Here is a 27,944-nt window from a genome sequence, read left to right as displayed (position 1 = left end):
GTATTGATGCAGCACGAGCGTTATTTGACATGACCACTGCTCTGCCCTGGAAGAGCAGCTCATGTGTGTGAATGCCTCTCCATAGCCCTTTTCAAAATGTTTGCACAGGGACAGCCATAAACCAGGCTGTATTGACCCAAAGATGCAATCCAAGTTGTTTGAGTCTAGGCTTTATCTGCATAATATTATCAAGACTCAGAGCCCAGATGCACCCCGGGAAGGGAGGGGACTGCGCGTGAGAGAGAAAGAAAGGCTTCATCCCTTCTCTCCTGGCACGGGGAGGGGACTGCGGGCAGAGCTGGGTAATGATTTGTCATTTCAAGGGCTGGGGTGTCTCTCTTTGTGGAGGAAACCTTGGCCGTGATTGACAGCAGGGCTGTTTTTGCCTCTTCCCTTGCCGTTGACAAGTAATAATGAAGCTTTGTCAGTCCATCATGGACATGGATATGCCTGATTATGTCGACTCCTTGGATTCATCTTATACCATGCTGGAATTTGAAAACCTGCGGGTGCTTCCGAATAACACTGGTGAGACTTCTGTTCACTTCCTCTTGAATAACCTCTACTACCCTTGTCAAAAAGCTGAACGCCTAGAAAAGGCGGATAGGAGGTGCAGGGCAAAGGGTGGAAGGGGTAATATTTAAGCAGCTGACCTGTCAACTGCTGTTGCGTCTGCAGTTATATTTGGGCTGAAATGGGACCCCTTCCCTTAAGGGTCGTATTTTGAGTTATTTCGTCCCTTAGTGTAGTAAGCGTCATGTCCTGAAGAGCCTACAAGGTACAGAAAATTTTGGTGGAGCTCTTGACAGAACACCATAAGTTCATCCCCCTGTATGACTTATGAGAGACACTGTTGTTAATATTTCGTCATTTAAAATTGCATTCCGTTCCCGTTTATGACTGAGGTTCAGATTTTATTCTTGGAAAAGACGCCATCGGTATTGTTACTGACACAACTGACCATCCGTCTGATTTTACTTGTTAGTAGGTACATAGATTGAGCAGCAATATCCAAATGAGTACTTTTCTTATATTTTTGCTACCAAGATTGTCCAAAAGCCTTTAGAACACATGCCGAAATTGGCTGTGAGGCGTAAGTTTTTACATACAATCGCTTCCACTTTGTTCACAGAGGTAAAACATACTGCATGATATTTGGAATTTGAATAGTGAAATGCAGTCTGACTTAAAGCAAGTACTATTCCATGACATTAAATATTCACTGCCTGAAAAATAAAGGACATTTTAGTCATATAACATATGACTAACTGTGTAACTGAATAAGACTGCAAAGTTAGCAATGCCTTCTGAGCGTTTTGGCAACGTTTCATTTAATTCTTTAAGAATCTTAACGCTATTAAGAAGGGCTTTTCACTATCTATCTCGCATTTGCTCATTAATTGTCTCATCAAAAGAAATGCAGGTTTCACAATGGCTTTTGCTCATGACCTGAAATGGTTAGACTTATTTATTTGGGATATGGAGGATGTCAGTAGATAAGCAATGTTAAAAGGCCCAGAGAAATCTGAATTTAAAAACAGCTCCAAGAAAAGCTCTGTCTGTCCCTCAGTAAAGGATTTTTGAATCTTTTTTGCCATTGCTACATTGACTGGATCTTATTTCTTATTATTTTTGCCGAAAGGTTTCCATCCGCTGTCCTACTCCAGAAATGTTATTCAACACAGATGTTGCACTTCATTTCTGAACAATAGGATACTTTTTGCTTTTTACTGTGGTACAAGTTTTCTCAAAAATTCACTATATTTTTGCAAATTAAACTACCAAAATCTGGGGCTCTTGACTTTATTTCGTTCAGTGGAACTGACAGGTTCAGTTTTTCTGAAGTTTACCTAGATCAGTATTGGGTTATTTGCCTAACTGTTAATGAGTAACTGGTTCTCTCAGGAACTAGCTGTTTTGAAATTAGCTTGTTTGTCTTGGGTAAGTGTCCTCTTCTACAGTTTGTAAAAATAGTTTCAAAAAAGACCTGAAATATCCATGTATCGAAATATTCTACTGATCAACAGAGTTCAGTTTGCATAGATTCCCCCAAAGGGCAGTTCACATAAATACTCTGTAGTTCCAGAAAGGTTTTTAAAAATTGTTAAAATCAAGAAATAAGCTCCCCTTAGGTATTGTTTGTAAAAAATAATATGTTGTCTTAAGCCATGTCTTTCTCAGTGTGTAAGATTATTATGTATCTATCTCCCTTACAAATCTAATGGTAGTTTTGCCCTATATGTGAACACAAACAGGATGGAGTATAATAAGTATTTTAATGGATTTAGGAGCATTTCCTACATCCTGAGCGATTTTTTTTTGTGAAAAATGGAATATTTTCAAATAAGGCAATGCTTTTTTAAAGTGAATTATGTCCCTCTTTGGGATATTTTTTCATCAACATTTTGGTTTGATTAATGGTGTGGAGCACTTCTGGTGTTAAGCTTGCTGTTTCAGAAAGCTGCTAGAGTTTTAAGTTACACTTAAACATATATTTTGGATTCTCTACCTTTAAGTAGCCCGTAATTTGCCAAATATTTTGAGATTAATTCAAAAATAAAGAATAGAACCCATTATTGGAGTGGAGGAAGAGTATAAAAAATTGTCTGTTTCAAAGAGAAAGAATGGCAAAAGGAAACAAATGAAAATCAAGGCTAATCCCGTCTTTCCTTTCCAAAATACATGCTGTAACTGCAGAAATTTTCCCATTTGATGTAAACTCGTTTCCTTTACCTTGGCTGCCATTACAAGGCGTATTCTCACTTTGTTTTTATGTGCTGCTAATACCTGTTTCCTCACACTCTTGTCAGAGTTGTCATTTTGCTTAATATATTGCACTGATTCTCTGGCCGGGTGTCAGCTGACACTTGCTCCCGTGGTGGTGCTCGCTTTGCTGTCCCAGTCTGCAGGCGCTGTGCCGATCCTTGGGGCACTGGCGCGACCTTGGGGAACCCCATTCCCAGCCCAGCCGCAGCCTGACCTTACTGCAGCCCATGAAAAAGCCATCAGAGCTATTTTGCCTGGCAGAGGGTGCAGTGCCCGGCTGTGCTGTGAGCACGCATGCTTGCCAGGAGCTCTGGCCTTTCTGGTTGGTGTGACTCGCGCGTGGCCCAGCTCTCGGCGCTAGCCCAGCTCCGGCTTGGCATTTGCATGCCTGCGTTTTGCAGCGGCGGTTTTTGGGCAGCTAGTTGGAGCGCGTTATGCTTGTCCTAAAGTCACATTTACATGCTGTTTGCATTCCGGCCCAGCACGTGCAACTCGACGCGTGGGCTGCGTCTCTGTTAGCTGCAAAGTCCACGCACCAGAGCCAAGACCGGCTCTGATTTCTGGGCGCATAAAGCTAAAGCATTCTGACTACGAGCTTGATCCCCATAAAACTGCTGAAGCTGCTGGGATAATCTTGTCCTTGGTGGGCAGGCTGCACTCTCGCATTGAAACCCAGATCTCTCTGCCTGTGCGTATCCCACTAACAGTCCCAGTGAGGACCCTGGCTGCAACGGCAGGTCTTCGGTTCAGCCCAGGACCCGTGCAAGATCAAGATGAGTTATGGTCTGGGCTTGTATGTCAGCAGCTGCATCCCTCCAGGAGAAGTCTCAGAGCTATTGCGTTGGCCTGGACTAGGAGCCGCTCTGTGGCAATGAGTATCTACCTCTGAGCATCTCTAACCGAGGTGGTGAGGACAGTTGGGAGTTTGTTTCAGTTGTTGTGAGCCAGTTGGACTTGGATCAGATCCATCTCACAAGCCCATCTCAGCACAGCGCTGAGCTCAGAGTTAAATGAAGCTCGACTCAACTCTGAGCGGGTTGGTGACTTGTGTCCAGCAGGGCTGAAGTAGATAGTCTCCAGTTCTCAGCTGATTTCACAGGCAAGGAAGTGAGCAGGGAGGGAGCCTGGCTTACCTCTGCCTTTTGTAGTAGAGAGCAGTCCAGGAAAAAACCCAGATGTTCCTCAAATCCTGGGCAGGGTTGAAAGTCACGCCAACACAGTCTTCCCGCACACGTGGTATTTGTTGTGCATTCGCTCTCCTCTGTGCTAATTCGCATTTGGAATTCATCCTTAGTCGGTGACTTGGTTTTATAATTAACATTATTAATATAAAATTAGCCGTTAGAATTAATATGGGCATACTGGCTGAGGACTTTCCTTTTCTTTATTTTTCATTTTTATTTTTTATTTTTTCCAGTCAATGCCATTCCTGTTGGAAAAGACACATGACTACCTACTGGGGCTAGACTTTTAGCTATATATGCTCACAGTCTGTCCTGATTTATAGCTACCCAGCTGAACTGTAGCCTATGCGCTTGTTGATGTTTTCATGTGTACAAGTGAGGGCACAGTTTAGCTCATTAGCTTCCACGGGCCCTCACATGTCCGGAGCCGATGGTTCTTCCCCAAGTAAAACTGGATTTGGGGCCAGATTATGAATTTCTTCCTCTCCCCAGCAAGCAGTTCCTTGCATGTCCTACTGACATAAGGAGGAAAAAGGCTTCTCTGGTGAGTAAATGCTTTCCAGTTTCAGGGGACATTTTGCAATCTAGACTCAGCTGAGGAACAAAGAGTCCATTGGAGACCCAAATTCTATGCTCTTGGCTCGATTCCTCTGAAGTCAGTAGAGAAAGCAAGGGTGGAGTGAGGAGAAAAATTGGCTTTCTTATCTTTATTTCTGTTGTGCAATTTTTTAATGGAATCCAGCACACACTGAGCATTTGTTTATGATCACATGCTCGTTCAAAAACAACAACGAATGGATGGAGCAACAGACACATAAATGTTTAGCAGTAAGAAGAGTTACCATAGAAAGAGTATTCTACTACAGTTTATTTGGTACTTAATTATCAAGAGCTATAAGACTAAGAAAATCAATGCAAATCACCTTTAAGCACCTCAGACGTAGACTATGTTTCCTACTGACAAAGGTCAGATCTGGGAGCATCTCTCATGGATTTTTGGGAACAGGTAATTTTCCATCATTATGACCTAAGAAAGAGTCACATTCTGTCATTTTTCTTCTCATGTTACCTCCATCTCACTACCATCTACTTATTTATTCGTCCCTGTATTAGAAGGTGACATGTAGATTAAAACATTTTGGGGGGGGGGGGTGAGGGAAGGAAGACTGACTTTCGTGTCTGTATGACACAAGTCACAGCAGCACTTGACCTTGTCCAGTGGACAGCACAAGAAAATAAGTGGTTAATTTAAAAAAAAAAACTGACAAGTCACTAGCATGATTAAAAATTTTTAAGAAAATTTAAATATCTCTTCATCCAGAAACAATTATGGAAAAAAAAACTTTTTTTTTGCTGAAAGCATGAATATGTAAGTTTTTAATAGAGTCTTTTTAAAGACTTCATTCCCTAGCTAAAAAAGTGTCTAGTTTTTGAAAAGCTAAAGCTGTTTTGGCTTTTTTTATTTTTTGGCTCTTAATTACAATTTTTATTGAATAGCAAATATTTTCACTATAAATTTTTGATGTGTATTCATACACAAAAATAACATTCTCTCTGTCTCTCACTCTGTATACACACATGTTGTGTGGGGATGATCCAAAGCTATTTTTATGCATTATACTTTAGACTAACTTTCTCTAGACTGTCCGCGTTAGTGTCCTTCCTTTCATGCCAATTCCTCCCCTTTGAGTAATTTTCTCGAAGGTTTTCTTATTGCTCCCTACAATAGCAGCTGCGTTTTGCTCAGTCCTGTCTTGCTTGCCTGCGGGGTGGGATGCTACTTGTCCCAAAAACTTTGCCCAGGTCACTGTAGCACAAGATCGGCTCCTCTGGAGGGAAAAACACGTTCCCAGAGGAACGATAATTTCATAAAACCGTCCTGCAGCGAGTGCCCAGGTCAGGACAGACTGCGCACACATTCCAGCTCCGAGCAAGATGTAAACAGTGTCATCTGGGTCTTTTCAAGTGTCTCTTTTTCTTTTTTTTTTTCCCCAAGCTGTGCCTCAAATTAGGACGATTAAGAGGGCAGCAAGTCTGGTGGTTAAGGGAGAACTTTAAAGGCGGATTTTCAGCAGTGTACACACATGGCCCTGGCCTGGCAGGGGCAGAGCTATTCCTGCCCCAAATGAGCGAGTGCAAACAGAGGCCATGACAGAGGGCATTCATATGACCTAATTTTGGGTGCCTAATTTAGAAGGTGGATCTTCCTGCACCCCTCCGTAGCTGGTAGAAAGCAATGGGCCTCTTCAGAGGGCAATTCAGAGAACGACCCAGGCTTAGGAGAACTAAGCTGACCTTTTGCGAGAGCTGCTTCCCTCTCCTCCAGCTGCCGCGCAGCAGACTTTTATCACTGACACCTTCGTCACATGCCTGAAGCAGTCATCCTTTCTGTCTCTGCTCTCTCCCCGCTACTTTCTAATTATTGATGCTAATGATGTACTTTCCACTGTGTTGTGGGGGCACCAGCTTTGAACCACGTTCTTCAGATATGTGGCCGGGGAGGTTGCTCTACCTTAAAAGCATATGCCCTTAAAAGCATATATCTCACATTCCCACAAGGTTTGTCTGTACATAGCAAGAAAAGTAGTAGCAATTGTTCAGTCTTCATGAGTGCACTGCGGTTATGTGGCTTGAAATGTTTCAGTTCACTGAAGCAGTGGAAAACACCAGCATCCAAAGCAAAGCCAAGCAAGTTACTGTTGGTTGTGGTTGCAAAGGGTATGACTGGCAATCTGGAGGCTTTGCTACCAATGGATACTGCCTGTGCATGTGTACATGGGTGTGCACGGCCTGCGATTCGCTATCAGGCGATCCTGGCTTCTCTCACGGGGAGGTCTAAGGGGCTCTGTGCTCTGCCTGCAGAGGCCATCACAGCCGAGTCAACAAACACCAACCTGCTCACCAATGGCATTGGCTCCCTCTGCTCCATTTGCGGGGATCGGGCAACTGGCAAACACTATGGAGCGTCCAGCTGTGACGGGTGCAAGGGCTTCTTCAGGAGGAGTGTCCGCAAGAACCATGTCTATTCCTGCAGGTACTGACCCCTGCTACTATAAATTCATACAATTTATTGATGTTGCACGTAACTTGGGGTAGAGATAAGGACTTACAATGGGGCCCCCAGATGATGAAGTACTATATTGTGACTGCTAATATAATACTGCAATTTAGTTTCTGACCAGAAGAGAGGGAGATAAGGGCTCCTAGCTCATCTCGGACCCTGACACCTTTTGTGACGCAAAAGCAATCCTTTTCATGAGTTCCTCCTCTATTTTCCTCATGATATAAACCACGGGAAACTTATAGACGCTAATGTTGACTGATGTGCGTAAAGCATCGTATAATTTCTGGGTGTGGAGTGACACTGCGACCACATCACAGTCTAGCAAGGGAATACCAAGGTAGTGATAGACCAAAGATCCAGAGATTTCTTTCAAATGAGACCTTTCCCGCTTTTCCTGGTAATACCTGACATGAAAGCAACAAGCCTCCGAGAACCTGTCACCTCTGAAGTCTCCATCTCCCCGACCATTTCTCCATTCTTGCTGTCTAACATATTCAAAAACATACACTGACATATCACTAACTACTTTACAATCACCCTGAGAATCTACCATGGACCAGCAATGATTCATTTCTACATATACATGGGCATAAATTTGAGTGATTTTTTTGCCAGGAGGAGGCTATAAATTATACAGCAGTTATCTTGGTTGACCTTAGAAAAACGATGTTTATTTTAAAGCAAGAGGAAAAAAAAAAATCAGAGTGGAAGCCCTTCATCTCTAATTAAAACCTGGAAGTTTTCTTTCTGTTCCAAAGTTCTTCCTCCTTTAAGGGCGTTCCAAATTTTTGCACCACAAGTCACCCTGTTTGTTCAAAATGCTCCTGGAGCACTTATCACTCCAGAACACACCAGCCACGAAAGACCCTGTTTGATTGCACTGCCCGCCCTCATGACGACCATCCCAGGCACTGTATGATCCCAGCAGGAGGAGGAAATAGCTACTACTGATTTTTTTTTTAAATTTCCTCCTGGGAGCGCAGTTGTTGCCCCTCCCCAGGAATCTGTTAATCACTGTGTGATATCTGGCAGTTCAGGGAAGGGCTGCAGAGTCAAAGCCAAGCAAATGGCAAATGCTCCTCTGTCTGTGAATCCTTATTTGGTGAGCAGCACTGTTTTTAGCACAACTCGGAGCACTGTTGTTTATCGCAGACGTTAATTCCTTGGAAAGTCTTAGAGTCTTTGTACCTTTGGCTTTAGACCAGCCTGTGAGACTGCCTCAGCCTTTACAACCTGATGATGGTCCCCGAGCAACCTGCATGGCCTCTTCTCTCCGTGGCAGATTCCTGTTCCATTGCTTTCCCACTACAGCAAAAGCTGCCAAGTCTATGTAGGCCAGCCCTCGTAGCACATACAGGTTCCCAAATCCACTGTGGAAATGGAGAGGAATCGGGAGGCTATATGCCTCCAGACGAAGCTGAATGAGCTAGATCCACAAAAGGGCTTGTGGGCCACAGTGCAATTATTCCACACAAAGTAGGATGATATTAACAAAGGCAAAACGAGTCCCAGCTCAGAATACCCAACAGCTGCCTGAAAGGCGGAGACGGAGTCCATATACTGCCAGGCACCAGAACAATTTGAGTCAAAGTCATGCTTTCACAGCCAAAAGCCTCACACTCCTCGCAGGGTGGGTGGTCTCAGTTGTGCGTCCAGCTGGTAGTAGCCCAGTGGTGCTGGAGGTGAGGAATCAGGCCAAGCCAACATCTGATACAATCTCTCTCTGACAACCCCTTTGGCTCTTCCCTGGGTTCACACAGTGCATAGCACAATGAAGACTGGAACTGTATTTAGGCTGCCCAGGGTTACCAGGGTGCAGGCAGGGCTGGTTCCTCCATGTTTCTCCAATCTCCTCCCAGGTTCAGCCGACAGTGTGTGATAGACAAAGACAAGAGGAACCAGTGCCGATACTGCAGGCTGAAGAAATGCTTCAGGGCCGGCATGAAGAAAGAAGGTAGGTGCAATGGGACCTTGGGGCCCGGTGTGGAATAAACTGCCTGCTGCCTCTGACTGACTCCCACTGTGGTAGAGGATGGTGGAGAGCAATGACAGCCCTGACACTGGGACACCATGCCCATGGGTCACAATGAGAGATTGCTTGTTGTCACAAGAAAACCTCGTTTCCCATCTCAGCAGATGGGAATTTCAGCTGAAGCCCTGAGCCAATATTTGCTCAGACTAAATTATCTTGGGGAGGCTGGTCTCTTCAGGATATTTTTATACTGGGAAAGGGATGGGCTTCTTCAGGGAACACTTCAGCGCATCCAAAGCCAGATTCTAGCTCTGAATTGCCCTTTGAAGGCATTTCTCAATGAGATGAATCTATAGCTTATCTTCGCCAGGCCAAAGTTACTCCTGGTACACTTATTCTTTTAGTGTCTTTTCTTAAACAGACATTTAGACCTTTTGTTTCTCTGTCATTGGTTTGCTGAAAGGGGTCACACAGGACATCTTTTGCGCCCCATGAAGTGGGAAGGAAGCCGAGAAGCTGTGCAGCATAGGGTACGCGTGTGGCTCCTGGACAGGGTAGTGGAGTCACTGCCTGGCCTTGACAACTCACTTCCACTCTCAGGTGTAGTTTTGTTTATTTAGCCTGTAAGTGCTTCACAACAGAAATTTCCTTGCTACGTACCTGATAGGGCAACACCTAATCTCAGCTGCAACAATCTCAGCTAGGACCTGCCCTCATAAATCTCATAAACACTAACAGTTGACTATTGCAGCGTTGTGTTTGATAATTGCCTTGGCTGATGCTCCTGTAACTTGCTGCAAACCCTCGAGTGAGATACAGGAAAAACGTGATGCCCTGTGGATCGGGACCTGTTCCTCTGTGGCGTAGGGCAGGCGGGCAGCGCTCCCAAAGGCAACCAGTTTCTGCGTTCATCCAAGCTATGTCCTGCTGAGTCCAGACCTGGGTCAGAGTCAAGGCCTTGAGCATTACTATCGTCGTGGTGGCAGCATGATTATAGAGTGACTATTAGTGCCAGTACCGGCAGGTCAATCAAGTATTAGCTGGCTCTTTTTGTGTTTCACACCAGTTGTATGTTAAAGGATAGGCAGACCACGATGGGACACCTGGGCACCGGCGGTCATTGGAAGAGCGTCCTTGCAGGAAATACTTGATGTTACTGCACCTAATGCTAGGCGAGAACCAAACGCATTCATTAACATATGCCTTAACTTCCTAGAGCCACTTCTCCTGGGAAAGTTGGGTGTCTCTTACAGCATTTCCAGTCGCTGATCATTTAGTGTTTGCATAGTGGGAGAACATTAATGATACTATTTTGTTTATTGCAAGCTTTCTGGGCAGAAATGCATTTTGTACTCCAAATCTGTACAGTACCTAGTAAATTGGGGGCCCAGTCCATGATGGACGGGACATCCTCTTGAAGTGCAGGTAGTGGGGTGACGGTAATAACACTCTTTGCACCTCATTTATGCTAGTTTCCAATCCCCTGACATCCCTGAAGTTGAGGGAGCTAGAAAGGAACTTAAAAGTAAATATCCATGCCACAGGATTAAACACCCCTCACCATAAGGGTGAAATCATGGTTCCACTGGAGTCATGGGGAAAATTTGTCACCAATTTCTGGTAATTCATAAGATTTCACCGATGATGAAAAGAATTTCTTTCCAAACTTCTGACCATACCTTTTCCTGGAGAACAGGGATATCTTACAATCTGGCATAGGTCACGCAGGCAGTAAAAAAGGTCTGCTGGTTTAGTTTAGAAGAAATAAGTAAACACAGCAGCTGGAAAAAAAAAAAAAGTAGCCTTTAAAATAATAAAGAGCAAATCAAAGCTGAATGTCAAGATCTAGCCAATTCGACTTGCGGATGAAGTCAGTCATTGATGTAACAAGCTCCACAGCTTGGAAACATTGAAATCTGGTTATCAGCTCCATTCTTTGAGTTGAAGCATGATTATTTTTATTGGTTTTATAGTAAAAGTTATAAAACCTTGTCTCATTCATTCATTATTGATTGCAGCTCCCTAGAAGATGACTCATTTCAAGTTCCACATAGTCACATTCTTTGAAACTTTTTTATGAGTGCACAGTCAGGTTGTGTGCTAGCAAACTGCTAATGCGTTTGGTAAGATAGATTTTTAAAGCACCTTGAGCAATTGCTTTACAGAACTGAGCTGTGTGCACAGCCTGTGTGCAGAACTGTGAAAGAAATTTTCTTGCACAACTGTGTGCACAAAAAGAACACAGCTATTTGCTTTCGGGTGGTCCTAGATTAATATTAAACAGTATTGCGAAGCATTTAGGAAAATGAGAAACGGTGTCCTGGGATAGAGCATTATGAGGCTCATACAAAGGTTTGGGCATTATTTGCTGGCAGCATGCACCGATTTAGGTCAGGGACCAAAGCCGTGATGCACACGCTTGGTTGTGTCCAGCCGTGCCAGCACCAGCACGCAGTGGTTTGACTCGCTCTGCCTTTGGCACACCATTTTTCAGCCAGCCCATATAAAAGCAATCAGACTTTCCAGGGTGTGGTAATAACGCTATTTACTCACAGAAGAGGGGAAGAAACTGGAAATGATCGTTATTGCGGCTGGCGTCTGCTGATACACCTGGGGTGGGACTGGCCAGGATCCCGTCTGCCCCACAGCGGAACCTGCTGCAGCCACCGCCGCCCTCTGCCAGAGGGGCTTCGCATGCAATATTGGAAAATCCTCTGGTCCCCAAATGTTCTCCTTCTGGCAAAACTAGCTGATCAGCTGGAATTTTGGAACTAGAGGATTTTTTTTTCCCCCCTAATCCTCCTGTGTTGTAAGATATGATGTGACACATTTGGATCTTTCTTTCTCCTCCCTTTTTTTTTTTTTTTTGCCCGTTGGAAGCAGCTCTAACGTATAAGAGAGTCTGAGAGGTGATGCATTATCTAGCCTTGTAGAATGGAAATTTTTGCCCTAAAGTAAAAGCTGTATAATGCGAATACTTGAGCTAGCTGTAGACTGGCTGTTCCTAGGGGAAGTGGTTTAGCAGCAGGGCCATGGGTCTCGGCGCAGGCTAAGCCGGTGGGTGCTGGGCAGCTGGGCTGCGGGTCATGGGGTCTGGGCAGAGGTTGTCGTGGGAGTTATCGTCAGCTTCCTTTAGGTTTCCTTGTTTGCACAGTCAGGACTTTAATCCTGCTTTCCAAAGGGACCAAAGACTGTCCCACATGGGAGCTGGGCGCCTCCAGAGAGGCTATTTGGTGGAGGAACGTCCGAAATGCACAGCCACGGCTTGGTGCATCACGAAGGGATCCAGGTCCTGCCGGCGCCAGTGAGAGCAAGGAAGGGCCAAAACTTGAGTCTGGTGGAAAATCCAGTCTCCAGGTTTCTTAGAAATTAGCTCACTTCAGAAATACTTCTATCCCAATTACAGTTTTTTTATTAATTCCCTTTAGGAACTACAAGTAAACAGTTATTACAGTGGGGATGAGCGGGAGGTAAAGGCTCGCTTTGCTGCTTTCTTGTCTCCTGAAGTGCTGCTATAATCAGGATTAAAGGTTTTGGTCACTACAGTATTAGTGGAGGAGGAGAACAACAGACATTTAAACACCCAAAGAAAACAGTAGGATGCTATTTTTAGCAACTTACTGAGATCATGTTTAACCTTGAATAAATTAGCAGGGCGTGATTTCTCAAATGAGCCAGGTCATCAGATCCCATTGAGTCAAGCATCTAATAACCTTGGGGTCTTTTGAAATGCCCAGCATTACACTGTCAGTTTGCTAGTGAAGAAAGAAGGGTTAATATTTAACCTCTCATCCCCTTTAGAGTAATTTATGAATGTTCATGAGTGCCTTTAGTTTTATGCAGAAGTAAAAAGAATTATTGTATCACCTACTGCCACATCACAGTAGGAGGATTTGAGGCCAGCTTTATTTATTTTTGTTAAATTGGACAGGTTTATAGGACTGTTTTGTCAGTGTTTCACAGGACCTCTGTCTGTGTCCTACCTCTGGTTTTTCACATCTCTTCTGTCAGCTTTTGAAAGTCCACGATCCCAGATCATTGCAAAGACAAATGGGAAAGTTAAAGGAGCTTTGCTACTTTGATATAATCATAAATCAGATGATGGCACATGAAAAGATTAAGTGTATATATACCACTGGGGTTTATTTCCAAATATCATATATCACACGTACAAAATCAGAGACAGCTTGGGGAAAAAAAAAAAGATTTGTGTATATAAATTAATCAGAACCATCTACTCAGCCCATGCAGCAGAAAGGGCGACCACCAGCTCGTTTATTAATATGATTCCAAACCCATCAGCATTAAATGAGGATGTTTATTAGCATGGAGTCATTAACTCCTGTGCAGCCAGGGGCCAAGGAGGATTTTAAACTCTGTAGTTACTGTGGAAATTTACTGGTTTGCTGCAGTCCGCTACAAATCAATGCCTGCACCCTTATTTATCGGCTTCCCCAGAGGCTCCTTGTCACATGTGCTGTGCCTATGTGGCAAGGTGGCAAGGACAAAATGTTTGGGAAACATGGGTTTGTTGCAATTCCACAAACACACCGCTGTTTGCTCAAGAGCCCCTGCGTGTGCTTTGCCAGCCTCTCGGCGCGTTTAACATGTGCCCCAAGGCAGCAAGGCCCAGGCTCGCTCCAAATATGAAAACTCAACCACTGGCTCATCTACGTCAGATGGAGAATATGTTTACTTTTGCGTTTGCTTCCCACAGTCGGGACATGCTGTAGCTGTAATGAATTCCCTACTGCTCCCTAGGGACGTGGTCGGACCCCGGGGCTCGGTCCTGCCGTCTCTACCCCCTTTCCTCTGGGAAAAGCCCTAGTGGTGCCCTCGCTTTCTTCAGCCGGCAGCTTTGCCATGAGCTGCTCCGCTGACATCTCCTTCTGCAGCAGCCTTTTCCAAGCCGGATAACGCCCTGCACAGCTCGAGGCTCTCCAGCTCAGACCTTGCAACTGGCACTGATTGGAAAATACCGCAAGACAACACTGGGAATTGAGTCCTTCCCACAGGTTTGCCTAATTCCCGTGACTGCAGAACATCGGCCATGATCACGTTTGAACCTCTATGCCCTCCAGCAGTCCCAATGCCTTGCCACAAATGGCCTATCCCTTATTTTTTTACAAGCACAATAAATATAGCAATATAATTACCACATAGTAATAGATTAATTTTGTGGCAGGTAAAACATTAACTCCCTTTTGTATGTTATTCCATAGCGTCTTGGGTACTTTTAGTGATAACGCCAAAATCACCTTGAGAAAGTCGGCCTGTACCATCCACTTGCACTTGAAGATTGACCTTATCAGCACATGAGAGAAGCACTGAAATATGTGCCATAAAAGGAACTCGGGAGGAAAAGGGAACGAGGCCTCTTACAGGAATCTGGGCATCGGGGACTAGGAATAGGTCTGCCAAGTTTTGCTGGTCCTATGTAAAATAAGATGTATAGCTTGGTTAGAGAGCCAAAACTTTTATCTTCTCGTTTCTTGTAAGTGGGTAAAGACAGTCTATTCACCAACACAGAGCTACTGGGGGGAACATCCCGTTACGAAACCAGGCGTAAAACTTGGCTTGGGACTTTCCAAGAAAGGCAGCGATAGCATGAATTCAGGCAGGCTTGTTGCTATTGAGCACTGGACACTGCTGCTGGTTTTTCTGATGTTTTAAAAACGCTAAGTCTGCGAAGGTTTAGTATATTCTGAAGAATAATAATACGGTATGTTTTATTTCCTATAACCAGCTTCACCTTCGGACGGGTGGGTGTCCCTGGCCGAACAGTCTCTTCCGCTTCCCCTCTGTGCACAGAGTAACGTAGGCTGTTAAGCTAGGCGCAGCAGAGCCTCACAGGCCCTGTCATTGTTTCTCCTTAAACCAACGCCTAATAGCATTGCTGACATGAAATATGGTCTGCTAGCTTCTGCAGGTGGAAAAGTAAGGCCGCAGTGTTGCAGGCTTGCTTTTGTTCGTGCAGTTTTGCAGAGGAACCAGGCTCTAAGCGGTTTCCCTTCAACTGCTTTTCACACGACCAGTGCTGTATAAATGATTTACGCTGCAATTTCATCGGGGGAAAATTTTCTCAGGGGTTCTGGGTTTGCTCACTCTACGGTGTAAGAGAGTCCTGGTCCTGGAATGATGTTACTGAAGGCAAAAACAGGGGAAAGCCATGCTTTGGACGGTTTGTTTTCCCCTGATTTATATCTATATAATATCTGTAGCCTGATGGGGCTCTTATGCTGCATATGGGAGTGCTACATCTTTTAAAACAGATCCAGTTCCTTGCAGTCATCATACAGCACTGCTAGGTAGGAGGTGCAAAATCATAAATGGCTCTGATGGGACCACCGTTTCCCTCAACCTGAGCACCTACCAAGCCATGACACCATGCCCAGTACAGGACTGAGCCGGCCAGGATTTAACAGCAAGGCTACACCCCAAATCTTGAAAATAAATACTCTGCTTCTGTCAATAACAGGATATTGATTTTGTCACTAGCTGCTTGTTTTCTGCCCTTTCACTTTGTTGGCCTCTCATCAGAGGCAGGTTAGGAAAACAGATAAGTCGTTTGATCTGAGCTCACAAAAAAATCTGGCCTCCCACCCTCTATGAGAAACGATGCCTGTCCTTCAACAGGAACCCACTCTCGTGCAGCAAGGGGAAATCACTCGGCGTTGCTGTTCACATGATGAAGACAGTCCAGCAACCCCAAGAGCAGTGGTCCCCTGTAGTATCAGCACTGTGATCTTTCATAAAGGCTCACCGGGAAGAAGGGACCGGGGAGACACTGGCTTTATCAGTGTAATACTCTACTTACCATGAATTCAGTCACAGAAATATGCCCTGTTCAAAGATAGATGTCTGCTCTGAAGCAAGGCATGTCAGTGTTAGGAAAAGTCTCTAAACAGAGATGGCTAAATAGTTCAGATTTTCCTGAATCTGCAAGAATAATCCTTGCTGGACTCCTGGTGGCTGCCTGGGAAGGGCAGCCAGGGGACAGCACTGCACCAGGCTGAGACGGAAGCTGGCTCTGCAGCTGCACGCAGCTCTGCTGGCCTGCAGATCTGGTGACAAACTGTCCACTTTTGTGACAAAACCACTCTCTGTGGTATCCAAGGAGTTAAAGCACAGAGCAAGTGGCACTTTGACAGCTAAGTCTGAGTCATCCCTCTAAATAAAATCAAAAGGAGTCTGGAATTATACAGAGAAGTAGGGATGTACTATACTATCCCCACATGCTAAATCTTTCTGCTCCCTCAGCGTTAAGGAACTGACGACTGAATTTCTAAACTGTATGTAGCCAAGACATACGAGCTGTCAGGAAAACGCTGAGTCTACGTTCAAGTTCCTTCCTTCAGCTTGATCTGGGGTTGTTCTCTGCTGGGCTCAGGTCTCAGCAAGACAACAGGGCTCAGGAGAGAGACTAACACTGAAAACAAAGTTGTTCTAAAACTAAATCCTGCTTTTCAGTTTGCCGCTCTTTTGCTTGATTGCAGCAGTGGCGCCTATTCTGCTCTCAGAGTCTGCTTTGCAAAAATAATCTGCTGGAGTGCAATAGACCTGTTATGTCTGACACGCAGGGGCCACTGAGCATGGGGCTAGATATGGTTTGTGCTTTGGGGAAAAGGATGGTGAAAGGGGTGGAACGGACCTCAAAAAATCAGGTTTTTTTTCTGATTCATCATGACATGACCACTCCACCTCTGAAATGGTTGCAAAAACCCCATGGCTAATCTTCCCTGAGCAGTGGTCTCATTTGTACATTTGTGGATTCATGGCAGACCTCAGGCCTACCGAGATCTTCCTAATTTCATGCTGCCAAATGGAGATTTCATTCTAGTCATCTATGTGTCAGGTAAAAGCTCAGTTCAGTTGTGATACCCTGTTTTCTGAACGAGGAAGCTTTTGCTGACGTCTTAGCAGGTCTCTGAATGTTTGACAACTTCTGTTCTGTGAATGATTTTCCTTGATTAAGTGAATTTATAGTGTGTTCAAAGGTGCATTATATCACTGTTCCTAAACAGGACACTTTGAAACAGATCTGCAGTAATGATTTCCGTAGGCTTCCAACAGACCTTGAAATAAATCCCTGCAAAGTTTATTTCCTTAATTATGTATGGGCACCATCTTCTGAGTTACGGGCTCATTGATTAGGAGCGATCTCAGAAATCAGCAGCCTGATGAATAAGGCTGAAGGAAAGGTTTGAAGGAGGTAGTGAATTTAAGCCTCCTTTTGAGTTTCTTCAAGGAAATGACTCTTCGTGCTCCCTCTCAGTGGTAGTGATGTCCCCCCAGGAAATGCTATTTAGCGTGCCTCAGCAACGCCTTGAGGCTGCTTCGAGGTGGAATCAGAGCATGGCTTTTCCAGTGCTGCCACAACAGGACATGAGTCCTACAGAGCAGATAGTCTCCCATACCTGGAGGTCAGGGAAGGGGTCCTCTCAATGCAGAGATGACAAAAAGGGAGGAGAGGACATCACTCCCACAGTGCTGTGTGCCTTTGCAGCCTCAGTAAGAGGTCAACACTTACATGACCAAACTCCCTACGAGCTGCTGCATCAAACCTCCCTGGAATCACCTAACCTCCCGCAGAGGGCACCTTGCCCAAGGCAAATTGCATTACCTCCCTGCTTTGCTCCTGTGCTTGGCCTTCTCATTCCCGTTTTCCTATCCCTGGGACCCATTTACTCTCATTCCAGTGTCAAGCAAGGGTGGAAGGTCTTGCAGGTATTAAAGCACCATCCGCCGTTGTTTGGGGACCTCTGCAGAGAACGTGGAACTGTAGGTGATATATCCCTTGAGTTTTGAAATGGTTGCCAATTTTCAGTTAACCATTTCAGAGGTGGAGTGCTGAAAACACATCCTTATGGACTTAGGAAATGCCTAGCTAATTGCCAGGTTCTCTCTGATAGCAAATGGTAACTAACAGCAGCTACTAATTACATGGGGAATTTGCAGCTAATGCAGCTGCTGCTGTCTCTCATTTCAGCTGTGCAGAATGAACGTGACAGGATCAGCATTCGCAGAAGCAGCTATGAGGACAACGGCTCGCTGTCAATTAACGTACTCACTCAGGCTGAAGCCATGGCACAGCAGGTATGAAATGCTTGAACAATCTTCTGAAAGAGTATAGAGCCTTCAGCTATTCCATGGGGGATCAGGAACTCACTATACCAACCAGGGCTGGACCTCTTCTGCCCTTGGATGGTCTGGCACAAAACCTGGCACTGGAAAGAAAATACATTAAAGATATCCAAAAGCAGACAGTAAAAATCCTTAGTTCATTATCAAGACAACTTGTCCTGCAAGGCGTAGATGCAGCCTTTGGCATGTGAGATGCGAAACTGAAGTTCTAAGAACTCAGGGATGTTAAAGACCCCAGCTCCCTTCCGCACCAAGTCTCGGCATTTCATGCACAAGTTTTGTTCCTCATTGCTATACAATATAATCTGCCCCAAACATAACATTGCCCTCATAGTCAGTTATATCCTTGTAATTTCATTACCAGGGCAACAATTTTAGTTGGGGCAGGGGGGAAAGCTAATAAAATTGCTAGGCTTAAACTAACGCTGATTCCTTTCTTATTTCATGTTCACAAATATTACCCTGCAAGTCCTTTAAATTCCTGTGCAAATACACTCTTTCCACTGAGACACATGGTCCAGATTTGCATATTACATACAACAATCTTTCCACTTGTTTTTCAAAAATTTACTACTTTTTAACCCCCTCCCCTACGCACAGCTCTTTAGAGATCGAAACGTGTGTTTTGCATCCCAGACAGCTATGGGGGAGAAAGGATGAATGCATGCCATGCATTTTGCTGATTTAAGTTATTGCCAGGAAGCTAAGACCCAGTGCTGCTATCTACTGCTAGGAAAGGCAACAGGAACAAAACCGCCTCCTCGCCCAGCCATGTGAGCTGGGGAAGGAGGAGAGGATGGAGGGGAGTCTGTTGGGACGGAGCACCACCTCGTGGACACTTTCGCAGCTAGACTGTCCATCGGATAACACGCACCACTGAGCAAATAACTGTGCAACAGCAACCCCAAACATCGTGACAGTGACCTGATACGATTAATACCTTTGAAGGAGCGTCAGGCATGTCATTAACAAACTGTTGCAACTGAGGGAGAATAAGTTTAGACATGTTTGATGAGATGTTCTGGATAACACAACACCAGGGATCTGGCCTGAAGGCTACCTGCTCGTTTTTCTTCCAGTATTCATCACTGAGTCCTGTGCATAGTGCAGATATTGCAATGAAGAAGGTTGCGACGATCAACGATGTGTGCGAGTCTATGAAACAGCAGCTTCTGGTCTTGGTGGAATGGGCAAAATACATCCCAGCATTCTGTGAGCTTCCGCTCGATGACCAGGTAAAACGCCAGTGCCTCCCCCTCAAACCCACCACCCCGACACAAATTCCCAGCTGTGCCTTTAACAGGGCAGTCTGACGCTAATACATAGATCACCTTATGCCCCTAGCAACAGCTCCTAGCAGGAGAGGAAGAATAATCATTCCCTTAATTGAGGGAGTCGATTAAGCATGATTCCACCAGCTGATGTCCAAAAAAATGGGGTTGATCACTTCAGGACCCAAGTCAAAAAAGGACTGGTTTTCCCCCCTATCGATGCCTGAGTGTTGAATACAAAAGCCATTTATTTCCTGAGAACTAAAGCAGCCCAGTCCTCCTTGCTCTTTCAGCTGAAAACAACTTCTTGTTTCCTTTGTCATGAATACAGCACTTCTGAAAAGTGAAGTCAAGACATACTAATAATTTCTAGCTCTTAATAGTACTTTATCTGCAGATCTGACATACATAAACACAAGCTGACTTTGGCTTAATCTAAACAGAAACAGCTCACTGTTCTGTTCGCTAGTTTTAAAATGTAATATCTTTTCTTTCTTCTGTGCCATCTCCAGGTTGCCTTACTCAGAGCTCATGCAGGGGAACACCTGCTCCTTGGGGTAGCTAAGCGGTCGATACCATACACTGATTTTCTGTTATTAGGTAAAGTAGTGAAATTCACTCCTGCTTTAAAATTTGCACGCACAAGTCATTGCCAAGTATCCTGTCTACCTTAAATCCCCTCTGTATTCACCCTGCCAAGGAACAGTTCACTGGTCCTCTCCTGAATGTGATTTAATCATTGCCAGATTTGCCTTCAGAGAAGGCCATGCTGTTGTCACGGATAACATGGACACAGTCTGCACATCTGGCTCAAAACTAAGTGCTTGGGTAGGTCTCTGGAGAAGATGAAAAGAAACAGGCAAATTCACTGTGACCTTTAAAACTGTTCCCTTTCTGATTTGAAATTCTGGACTAAAAAAACCCCAATATTTGAATGGGATCTCAAACTGTGTAGCCTTGTTTTTGTAACTGAAATTGCCTGGATACAGGCAACAGAGAATTTGGATATTGGTGCTTAAAAAATTAGCAGACTGGTCTATTAAAAATTATAGCGCAAATAGGTATTTTCTTTTCATGTAGCCCTCTGCCACCAAAACCACAGGCATGATTATTCTTGGAAAAAACAAGAAGAAATACTGACCTTGACAGCTACTTTTCAAACAAAAGAGGGAGGGAGAACTTTGTCAAAGAAACACCCCCAACACATGCTCTGAAAACTAGACAACAGTAAAAAACACTTGCAAATAGGTGCTAGATATAGCAGAGAGGAAATTAGTACAGAACGTGGACCGGGATTTGTGTATGGTGTGGTTGCACTAGCATGTGTAGACTAGATCTAAGAATCTAATTAGATACTTGCTTGTCAATCCCGAATTTGAGTATGAAACTGCATGCTGGAAATCTGCAGCACGTGGGCATGGTGACTATTGAATACATGCCCCAGGGTAACTTCTGACTGGCTAATTCACATGTCCGCAGAGCGAAAGCAAATGTCTGATGCTGAGTTCCTCTCCTCTCCCAGGGAACGACTTCATCATCCCAATGCACTGCCCAGAACTGGAAATTGCTCGCGTGGCCACCAGAATCTTGGATGAATTGGTAAAGCCCTTGCGAGACATCCAGATAGACGACAATGAGTATGCTTGCCTTAAAGCCATCATCTTCTTTGATCCAGGTAAGCTTCCTTCCTACTTATGAAGGTAAGCACAGGGTTTGCAAAGGAGTTAATGTGTTACAAAAGGATAATGGAAATAGGGCAACAGGCAGAGAAATATACCTCTCCTGCTCCCTCCTGCGGTTGCATTTCTAAAAGCAGTGCCAGATTTCAGATTCACACCAAGGTTGGTGGTCTGTTCAGCAGAATAAAGGAAGGCCCCTGAACTGCATTCTTGGCTTATGCTCAAAGCATGAACTCTACAGAGATTCACAGCATGGATGGTAACTTTGTGTGTGCAGCAGGCACAATGCAGTGAGTTACTGCATCTCCCTTCATGGCAGAGCATGAGGTCTGGGAAGGGTAACATCCGTCATGGCATTTCTGGAAAATGCTGCTGTTGTTGGTCCTCAGCTATTTTGTTTCCTGCCTGAGAAGCACACTTGCAAACGAGGTGATATTAGAAACGACAGAAGTATTGGGGGGAGGAGACAGAGATGCAGGTAGGTTATGAATCCCAGGGTGGCTGAGATATCTCTGATAACCAGGACAGCCCCTCAGCAGCAGCTCCGCATTTCACCCTGTCTCCTACTGTAGTGAGCAGGATTTAGCAGTGCAGCAAGGACATGTTGGAAGCGTCCTGCTCCTGGACACTTCTTTAGTATTTAGCAAGTGCTAACTCCAGCCAGACTGATGTGGAAACTTTGCAGAACCTAGAGGAGCTTTGCTGTTTTTGTAACTTGGCTTCAGGAAAGCCCATCAGTCTGAAATGAAGGAGAGGCTATTTAAGGGCATACATGCCTATACTGAATTATGCATAAGAGAAGCGAGTCAACTGAGCAGCAGTATGGAGCATCCATCAGGGTTCAGAAAGGAGCATTAAAAACCACAGAGAGCTAGATTGTTCAGCATATTGAGTACCCAGAAATACCAAGGCTGCTTGTTAATGGATCTTGCTGGCATCCAATACCAATTGAGACTGAATGGCTGAAGGTGGAGAGGAGACCAGGGAAACTGACAGAAGTAAACAAAAGCTTGCCTTGAAACTTATTTCAACCCATGCAAGTTTCTTTCCTGTCCTTCTCTTTCTGACTGCCTGTAGCACAGACATGATCCCCTCTTGGTACAGCACTCAAATCCCTTTAGAGTGTATTTCCCTGTAGCCTGGAGAAAAGAAGGGAGAACAATTCCAAGCCCAGAATAATGCCTTTTTGTCTTTGCCATGTCTTATCATGGAGAAATTACAGTATGTTCCATTAAGTATCTTTTGCCATGTTCTCTGATTTGAAGTCAAGATACAGGAGTTTTACAAACATTATGAACTTTGGCTAGCCACGGAGCTTACTGCAAAGCTGTATAAGGATCGGGCATGTTATCAAGTTATTTAGCTTGACAAACTATCTTCTTAGCTGTCTGGGTGAAGTTTAGGACATCAAAAACATGAGGCATTTTGATTTCTTCTGAAAGGAAGAAGTGCACACCTCTATAGAGGTGAAATTCTTCCACATTAAAAAGTGGGCATATGCATGGAGTCACACGTTGACATGCAGAAACTTGTTAACCACTTAATCTAATCTCTTGGTATGATGATTCCTAAACTGTGCTGCTTGTGAATTCTTTGTAGACTATGAAGGAGACTGTTCAGTGAGCCAGAAATTTCAACTTTAGATAGCAGGAAAGGCAGGAGAAGAGAGCTGTAAATCCTGGCACTATGCCTTCTGCTAAGAAAGGAGATAGAGCAGCTCAAAGAGAAGAGAAGCAGGGGAAGAAGTTGCAGAGTGAGCCAGGTGGGAGGGAAAGACAGTGGCTGAGCAGGAATGGGTCAGGTCTGGGGGCTCAGCCAGACATCAGTGAGGTCCTCGAAGGAAACAGATTTACGAATCGTTGCTTGAGTGCACGTTTACTTGATCAAGCAAAACTGGACCAGTGATCCATGAAAAATGGATCAATCACAGGCCAAACACAGGGAACCAAGACAGCAGTCTAACGCTACAGCCATTGTATTTGCAACACTTTGGCAAAGTAAAGATTTCTGGACGAAGCTGTGCTCATGCTGCTCCTGTGGAGAAGAGTGAAAGAGCTGTAGGAAACTCCTTTTCCAGGAGAAGTTAGTGGTGTGGGGCAGATACTGGTGAACTAGCCAGAAAGGTGGTCTTCTGTCCTCAGGGATCCAGTGAAAGAAAACATTTTAGCGGTTTGCTCTTCAGAAGCACTAAACCTGCATGGATTTCGTGGGAGTAGTTAGGACTCAAAGTTTTCATGGAAAAAGTTCCAGGACATTTACTTAGAAGGATAAATATGGTTCAGCTTTGAAATCCTTCCTCTTTGCTAATGGTAGTAGCCAGGTATACCTGTCTGAATCAAGCTCTTATTTTCTTACTATTTCCCATCAAATAGACTATTCCACATCAGATGCGAAACAGTGGTACCGCAATGTTAACATGTCAGATAAACTGGGAGGCACTGAGACATCACTGTCAAAGGTCACTGATGTTTCATTTTTTTCCCTCTGCAGAGCTCAAATGGCAGAATAACACCTTTCGGTTACACACACCAGCAATTAATTTCATTTCTTTCTCTTCCAGACTGCAAAGGCCTGAGTGAGCCCGGTAAGGTCAAGAACATGAGATTCCAGGTCCAGGTCAACCTGGAGGATTACATCAACGATCGCCAATATGACTCACGAGGCCGGTTCAGCGACATCCTCCTCCTCCTGCCACCACTTCAGAGCATCACCTGGCAGATGATTGAGCAGGTCCAGTTCGTGAAGCTCTTTGGTGTGGCACGGATTGACAGCTTGCTGCAGGAAATGCTGCTGGGAGGTACAAACCCTGCTGAGAAAGAACAGCAAAGTCATTACATTTCAAAGCCATTACATGGTTTCATGCTTGGGTTTGTGATCCTTTTCTGGAGGAAATGGGAGCACATATGGTAGAGAAAACAAAACATTGGCCTGCGACGGGGGAAGTGAAGGCTCAGGCTGAATGGTGGCTCACACCTGGGTCCATCTCACTGCAGACCCATCCCCTCACCATTCTCGTGCAGCCCACCTCTGAAAGTCTGCCCAAGGGACAGTTTAATTGCAACAGGCACCCCCTGCAGTGCTTCGCACCAGCTGAGGACTTGACTTTTAGGCAAGGTACCAAACCGATGCACTTCGCAAGGCAACCACATACTTTTGTTAGCAATATGCAAAAGTTGTAACTATATGGGTAGTTACACATATGTGGGACGCACATACACACAATGAACAGTGCTGTCAGCTATTAGCAGAAACTCGAGCCATATGGGAGGGGGGTTACCCCTCAACTGCGAGAAGGCTGAGACCAAAGGACAGCAGAAGCAAGAAGGAAGCAAAGATGAGCCAAAAAAATAACCCCACTCATAGACAAGTCTCCCACATTCTCTAAATAAAAGCGACTTGACACAGTTCATCTGAATTCTTGGTTAACTATGCAAAACATTATATCTTTCCGTCTTCCACTGCAGGAACTACCATTGATCTCCAGTACCAGTCAGGACCTCCCAGCCTCAGCCTGGACCCTCTGCCAGGACACGTCCTCCCAAGCAGCATGAGTTCTGTGATTCACACCGCTCCAGACCGTACGTCTCCATTTTTACACTGTTAGTGGCAGCACAGCAAAGGGCCTGGGTAACAGAAGCAGTTAAGAAAAAGAATTTAAGGTGTATTTATATATTTAAGCATTACACTTGAATTAGAGTTCACATTCCCCCCTTGCTGATTTCCAGTGCTGTGAGATCCAGAAATACGCTTCCAAAAATAAGCTGAGATTTTCACATAATAGCATGACCCTGAAGCTCGGACTCTGAGATGCTACCAAACATCACAAGAGTAAAAAAATATCAGGAATGTTGACAGTATGTTTCTATGAGCACAGACAGCACTAGGAAATACCACAAAGGAGCGCGCACAGTTATTAGTGGCAAGAGTTTCCCTACGTAAAGCGTCTTGGTTCATGTCAACCAGAACAAAATGTGTCCTGAATACAAGACCATCATCAACCACTTTGGGCACTGCTGCTAGGGAAAGGCTTTTTGTTAACGCACTTATCCACTGTAATAGCAAACAGACCGTGCTATTACAAAAATATGCAGAACAAGAGCTGCAATTTAACAGCCTCTGCCATGTAATCATAATGCCTTCCACACACACACACAGTCTCCTTCTGCCAATTATGATCACATACCTCTCATAGCAGCTTTTGCTATTTCTCATCCACGTAAACATAGACATTGTGTATTTTCACTCTTCATTTTTTTTCCAAAGTCACCTTGCAGCAAGGGAACCTAGGGAAATAGCTGCTGACCAGTAAACATTTTCCGTTCTGTAAACGAAGTATAGCGGCCAGCAGGTTGAGCTCTCTTCTGACTAGGAGAGAAGGGATTGACAAGCAGTTGGGGGAAAGCATTCCCCAAATGCAAAATACTTGGAAGATTTGGCACGTGCTTAACAGTCCACCCTGCGCCTCATCACAAGTCAGGAGGGAAGAAAAGGCCTGGATTTTGGAAGGAACCTGCCCCCTGCCCAACTCCAAGCACCTGCTCTTGGTTCATAGGACTGTTCACTGATTTTAGTTGGACACTGCTCTATTGAACAGCATCCATGTGCATTTTAATTCTTTGTTTCTTTTCTCTCCCACAGCATCTCCTGAAACATCCCTTCCATCTCCTTCTACAAGCACAGGCAGCGAAGACTATAAACTAGGCTCTAGTGCAGGCCCCACCACAGTAGCACAGATCTTGCCTCAGACAGTTATACCAAAGCAGGAAATTTTATAGGCGGAGGTGGAAGGAGAAGCTGGGAGCTATGTGGAAACCTTGCTGAAAATGAAACGGGCCCTTTCTTTTTGCAGAGGCAAAGCACAGCAATTCCCTGCTTGTAACCGGATCTGTTGGTCAGACTCTTTCCTGTCTGTGAGCAAAAGCATCAGTCAGCAGCCTGCAGAACGACTGAGCCGCACCACTGGCCTTCCCACACTATCGCCTTCATTTCACAAGTGATTGGGATTAATATGCTTTTCAGTAGGACCAAGACTGTAAGCTGTTTGGAGCAGGGCTTTTGATTGCATTTGTTATCACCTAGCATCGTGTGATCACAACCTTTTTTAAAGCCTTCAACCACTGTTGTCATAAAAAACAATGCCTTATACAGCTCCTGTTAATTGTTAATGAGTACAACATGTCTTGAATTGTCGGTATGAGAAGGTCTATTCCCATTAAAAGTTGAATTACACTCCCATTTCTCCTGCTGTAGCTGAAGCTGAAGGAAGAGTATCTTCATAACCCTTAGCAAGCCAAGCCTTTCTTATTCCACACAGACTTGACTTAAGTCACATAGACCAACTAATATTGCATGCTGCTGAATTATGATTTGCAGACCTAGTTTAATTTAGACATAGGTATGATCAGGAACACCAAGGTCTCAATACTTGTTGTTTCCCATAATTTAATACTGAAATCCCTTCTGTTGCAACTGATAAACAGCCAGGAATGGATAAAAGCTTTCTTAATTCTCATATGAGACTAGGTTTGGTGACCTATATGTAGAAGGTAAGAAAGCCTGTAGTATCTAGAATTCACCCATGAGTCAATTTAGCTGCAGTCTCTACTTTCTTGTGTGAACATCTAACAAACTAGTATGAGACAACACCTAGGACCTCTACATCAGACCACTGTTGGTAGGTCTGATAAAACCCACAACTGGTAGTAAGCTCAAAAAGCTGTTGATTTACCATATTAATTTTTTGTACCTTATGTCAACTTCTAGTGCAACCATATGGGGAAAAAGCAACAGGCCTAAAGAAAATGCTACAAAACTTTTCCCCATACATAGATGTGATTTTGCTGTAGCCTTAGATACCTTTGTAATGTCTGCTACCTAAACTTCACAGCTCCGAATTAGCCAGAAAAAGGGAAGAGGCAAGTTGCCTGTTGACGAGCTCTGTGTTTTACAAAATCTTTGCAGTTTATAACACAAGGTATTTCTACCTTAACGTAAATCTTAATTAGTGCTAGGTGACCAACTACTAACCAAGCTACAGCTACGTACAATAAACTCAAAACGGCTATATAACCGTAAATATTCGTAAGAGCAGTCACTGTGGTATTGTATCTACTTGAACAAATTGATCAACACCATCAGAAAGCAGATCGCTATACTTCTACAAAGCTTATATTCACGTCGGGAAAAGCAGGTCCAATAACCCCTGTCGAAAAGCTCTTGAGGTGTTGTGGGTGGCCTTGTACTGAGTAGTACAACGCACAGCAGAGTTCTCAGTCTGTAAACGTCGCTCAACTCAACCCAGGTGCATCCCTCTTCATGGTAAAAATGAGAAGACAGTCCCCAGCTATGACTTAAGCTCATTTCACTAATGCTTGTAAAGCACTTTGAGATGCTCTGATAGAGGACACCACAGAAATGCAATCTTCCCAACTGAAAGAGGAGTCTGGAACAGCATCCAAACCTTCATCAAATGGGGAACACTTTGTACTCGTGTTATCTTTCACGCGTTAGGGAGGCATTTTAGAGTTGTCATTCTACAGCACAGAGGTTTGAAAATCATTAAAGACTGGATATGCAAGGCTTGAATTTCACCAAGGATTACAGCTTTTTATTTTTCTACTGTCTATGATGAATTTGATCTGATATTATATGCTGATAGCTTTGATTTAAGCGGGTATTTCTGGAAAACAGGTTCAAATGCAAACATTCCTGCTGTATGAAAGATGCATCTGTACTTATGTAACATTGCTTCCAATTCCTCCATCATGTAGATTACATTAGATTTCTAGAAATTAAATGTACATTTATACTTATTAATGATAAGAATATAAATCCAGAGGGGAAATAAATTCCATATGGTCCACA

At 44.3% G+C, this 27,944-nt stretch overlaps 1 protein-coding gene across 2 annotated transcripts; it reads left to right on the top strand.

Annotated features, from left to right (window-relative positions):
- LOC104149323 (hepatocyte nuclear factor 4-beta) lies at positions 1–27,944 on the top strand. 2 transcript variants are annotated; one of them, XM_009682900.2, is made up of 10 exons: positions 1–528; positions 6,813–6,984; positions 8,874–8,968; positions 17,976–18,082; positions 19,210–19,365; positions 19,914–20,001; positions 20,924–21,076; positions 23,641–23,877; positions 24,545–24,658; positions 25,930–27,944. In XM_009682900.2, the coding sequence occupies exons 1-10, from the start codon at positions 414–416 to the stop codon at positions 25,992–25,994; spliced, it is 1,302 nt and encodes a 433-aa protein (XP_009681195.1). In that variant the 5' UTR covers positions 1–413; the 3' UTR covers positions 25,995–27,944. The 2 variants fall into 2 exon arrangements, with proteins under 2 accessions (XP_009681195.1, XP_009681194.1); XM_009682899.2 differs by having other exon boundaries at positions 25,719–27,944.

The sequence above is a fragment of the Struthio camelus genome, chromosome 10 (genome assembly GCF_040807025.1).
Source record: "Struthio camelus isolate bStrCam1 chromosome 10, bStrCam1.hap1, whole genome shotgun sequence".
Lineage (NCBI taxonomy): Eukaryota > Metazoa > Chordata > Aves > Struthioniformes > Struthionidae > Struthio > Struthio camelus.
Note: the sequence above shows the minus strand (reverse complement) of the source record. Positions and strands in the feature narration are given on the sequence as shown.

What these genes read in the sequence shown, in the direction of transcription:
- LOC104149323 (XM_009682899.2), top strand. Translation starts at nt 414, where the DNA reads ATGAAGCTTTGTCAGTCCATCATGGACATGGATATGCCTGATTATGTC. An exon ending in GCAGGAAATGCTGCTGGGAG is followed by an intron (nt 23,878 to 24,544) that starts GTACAAACCCTG and finishes CTTCCACTGCAG; the next exon opens with GAACTACCATTGATCTCCAG. An exon ending in GATTCACACCGCTCCAGACC is followed by an intron (nt 24,659 to 25,718) that starts GTACGTCTCCAT and finishes TCTCTCCCACAG; the next exon opens with CATCTCCTGAAACATCCCTT.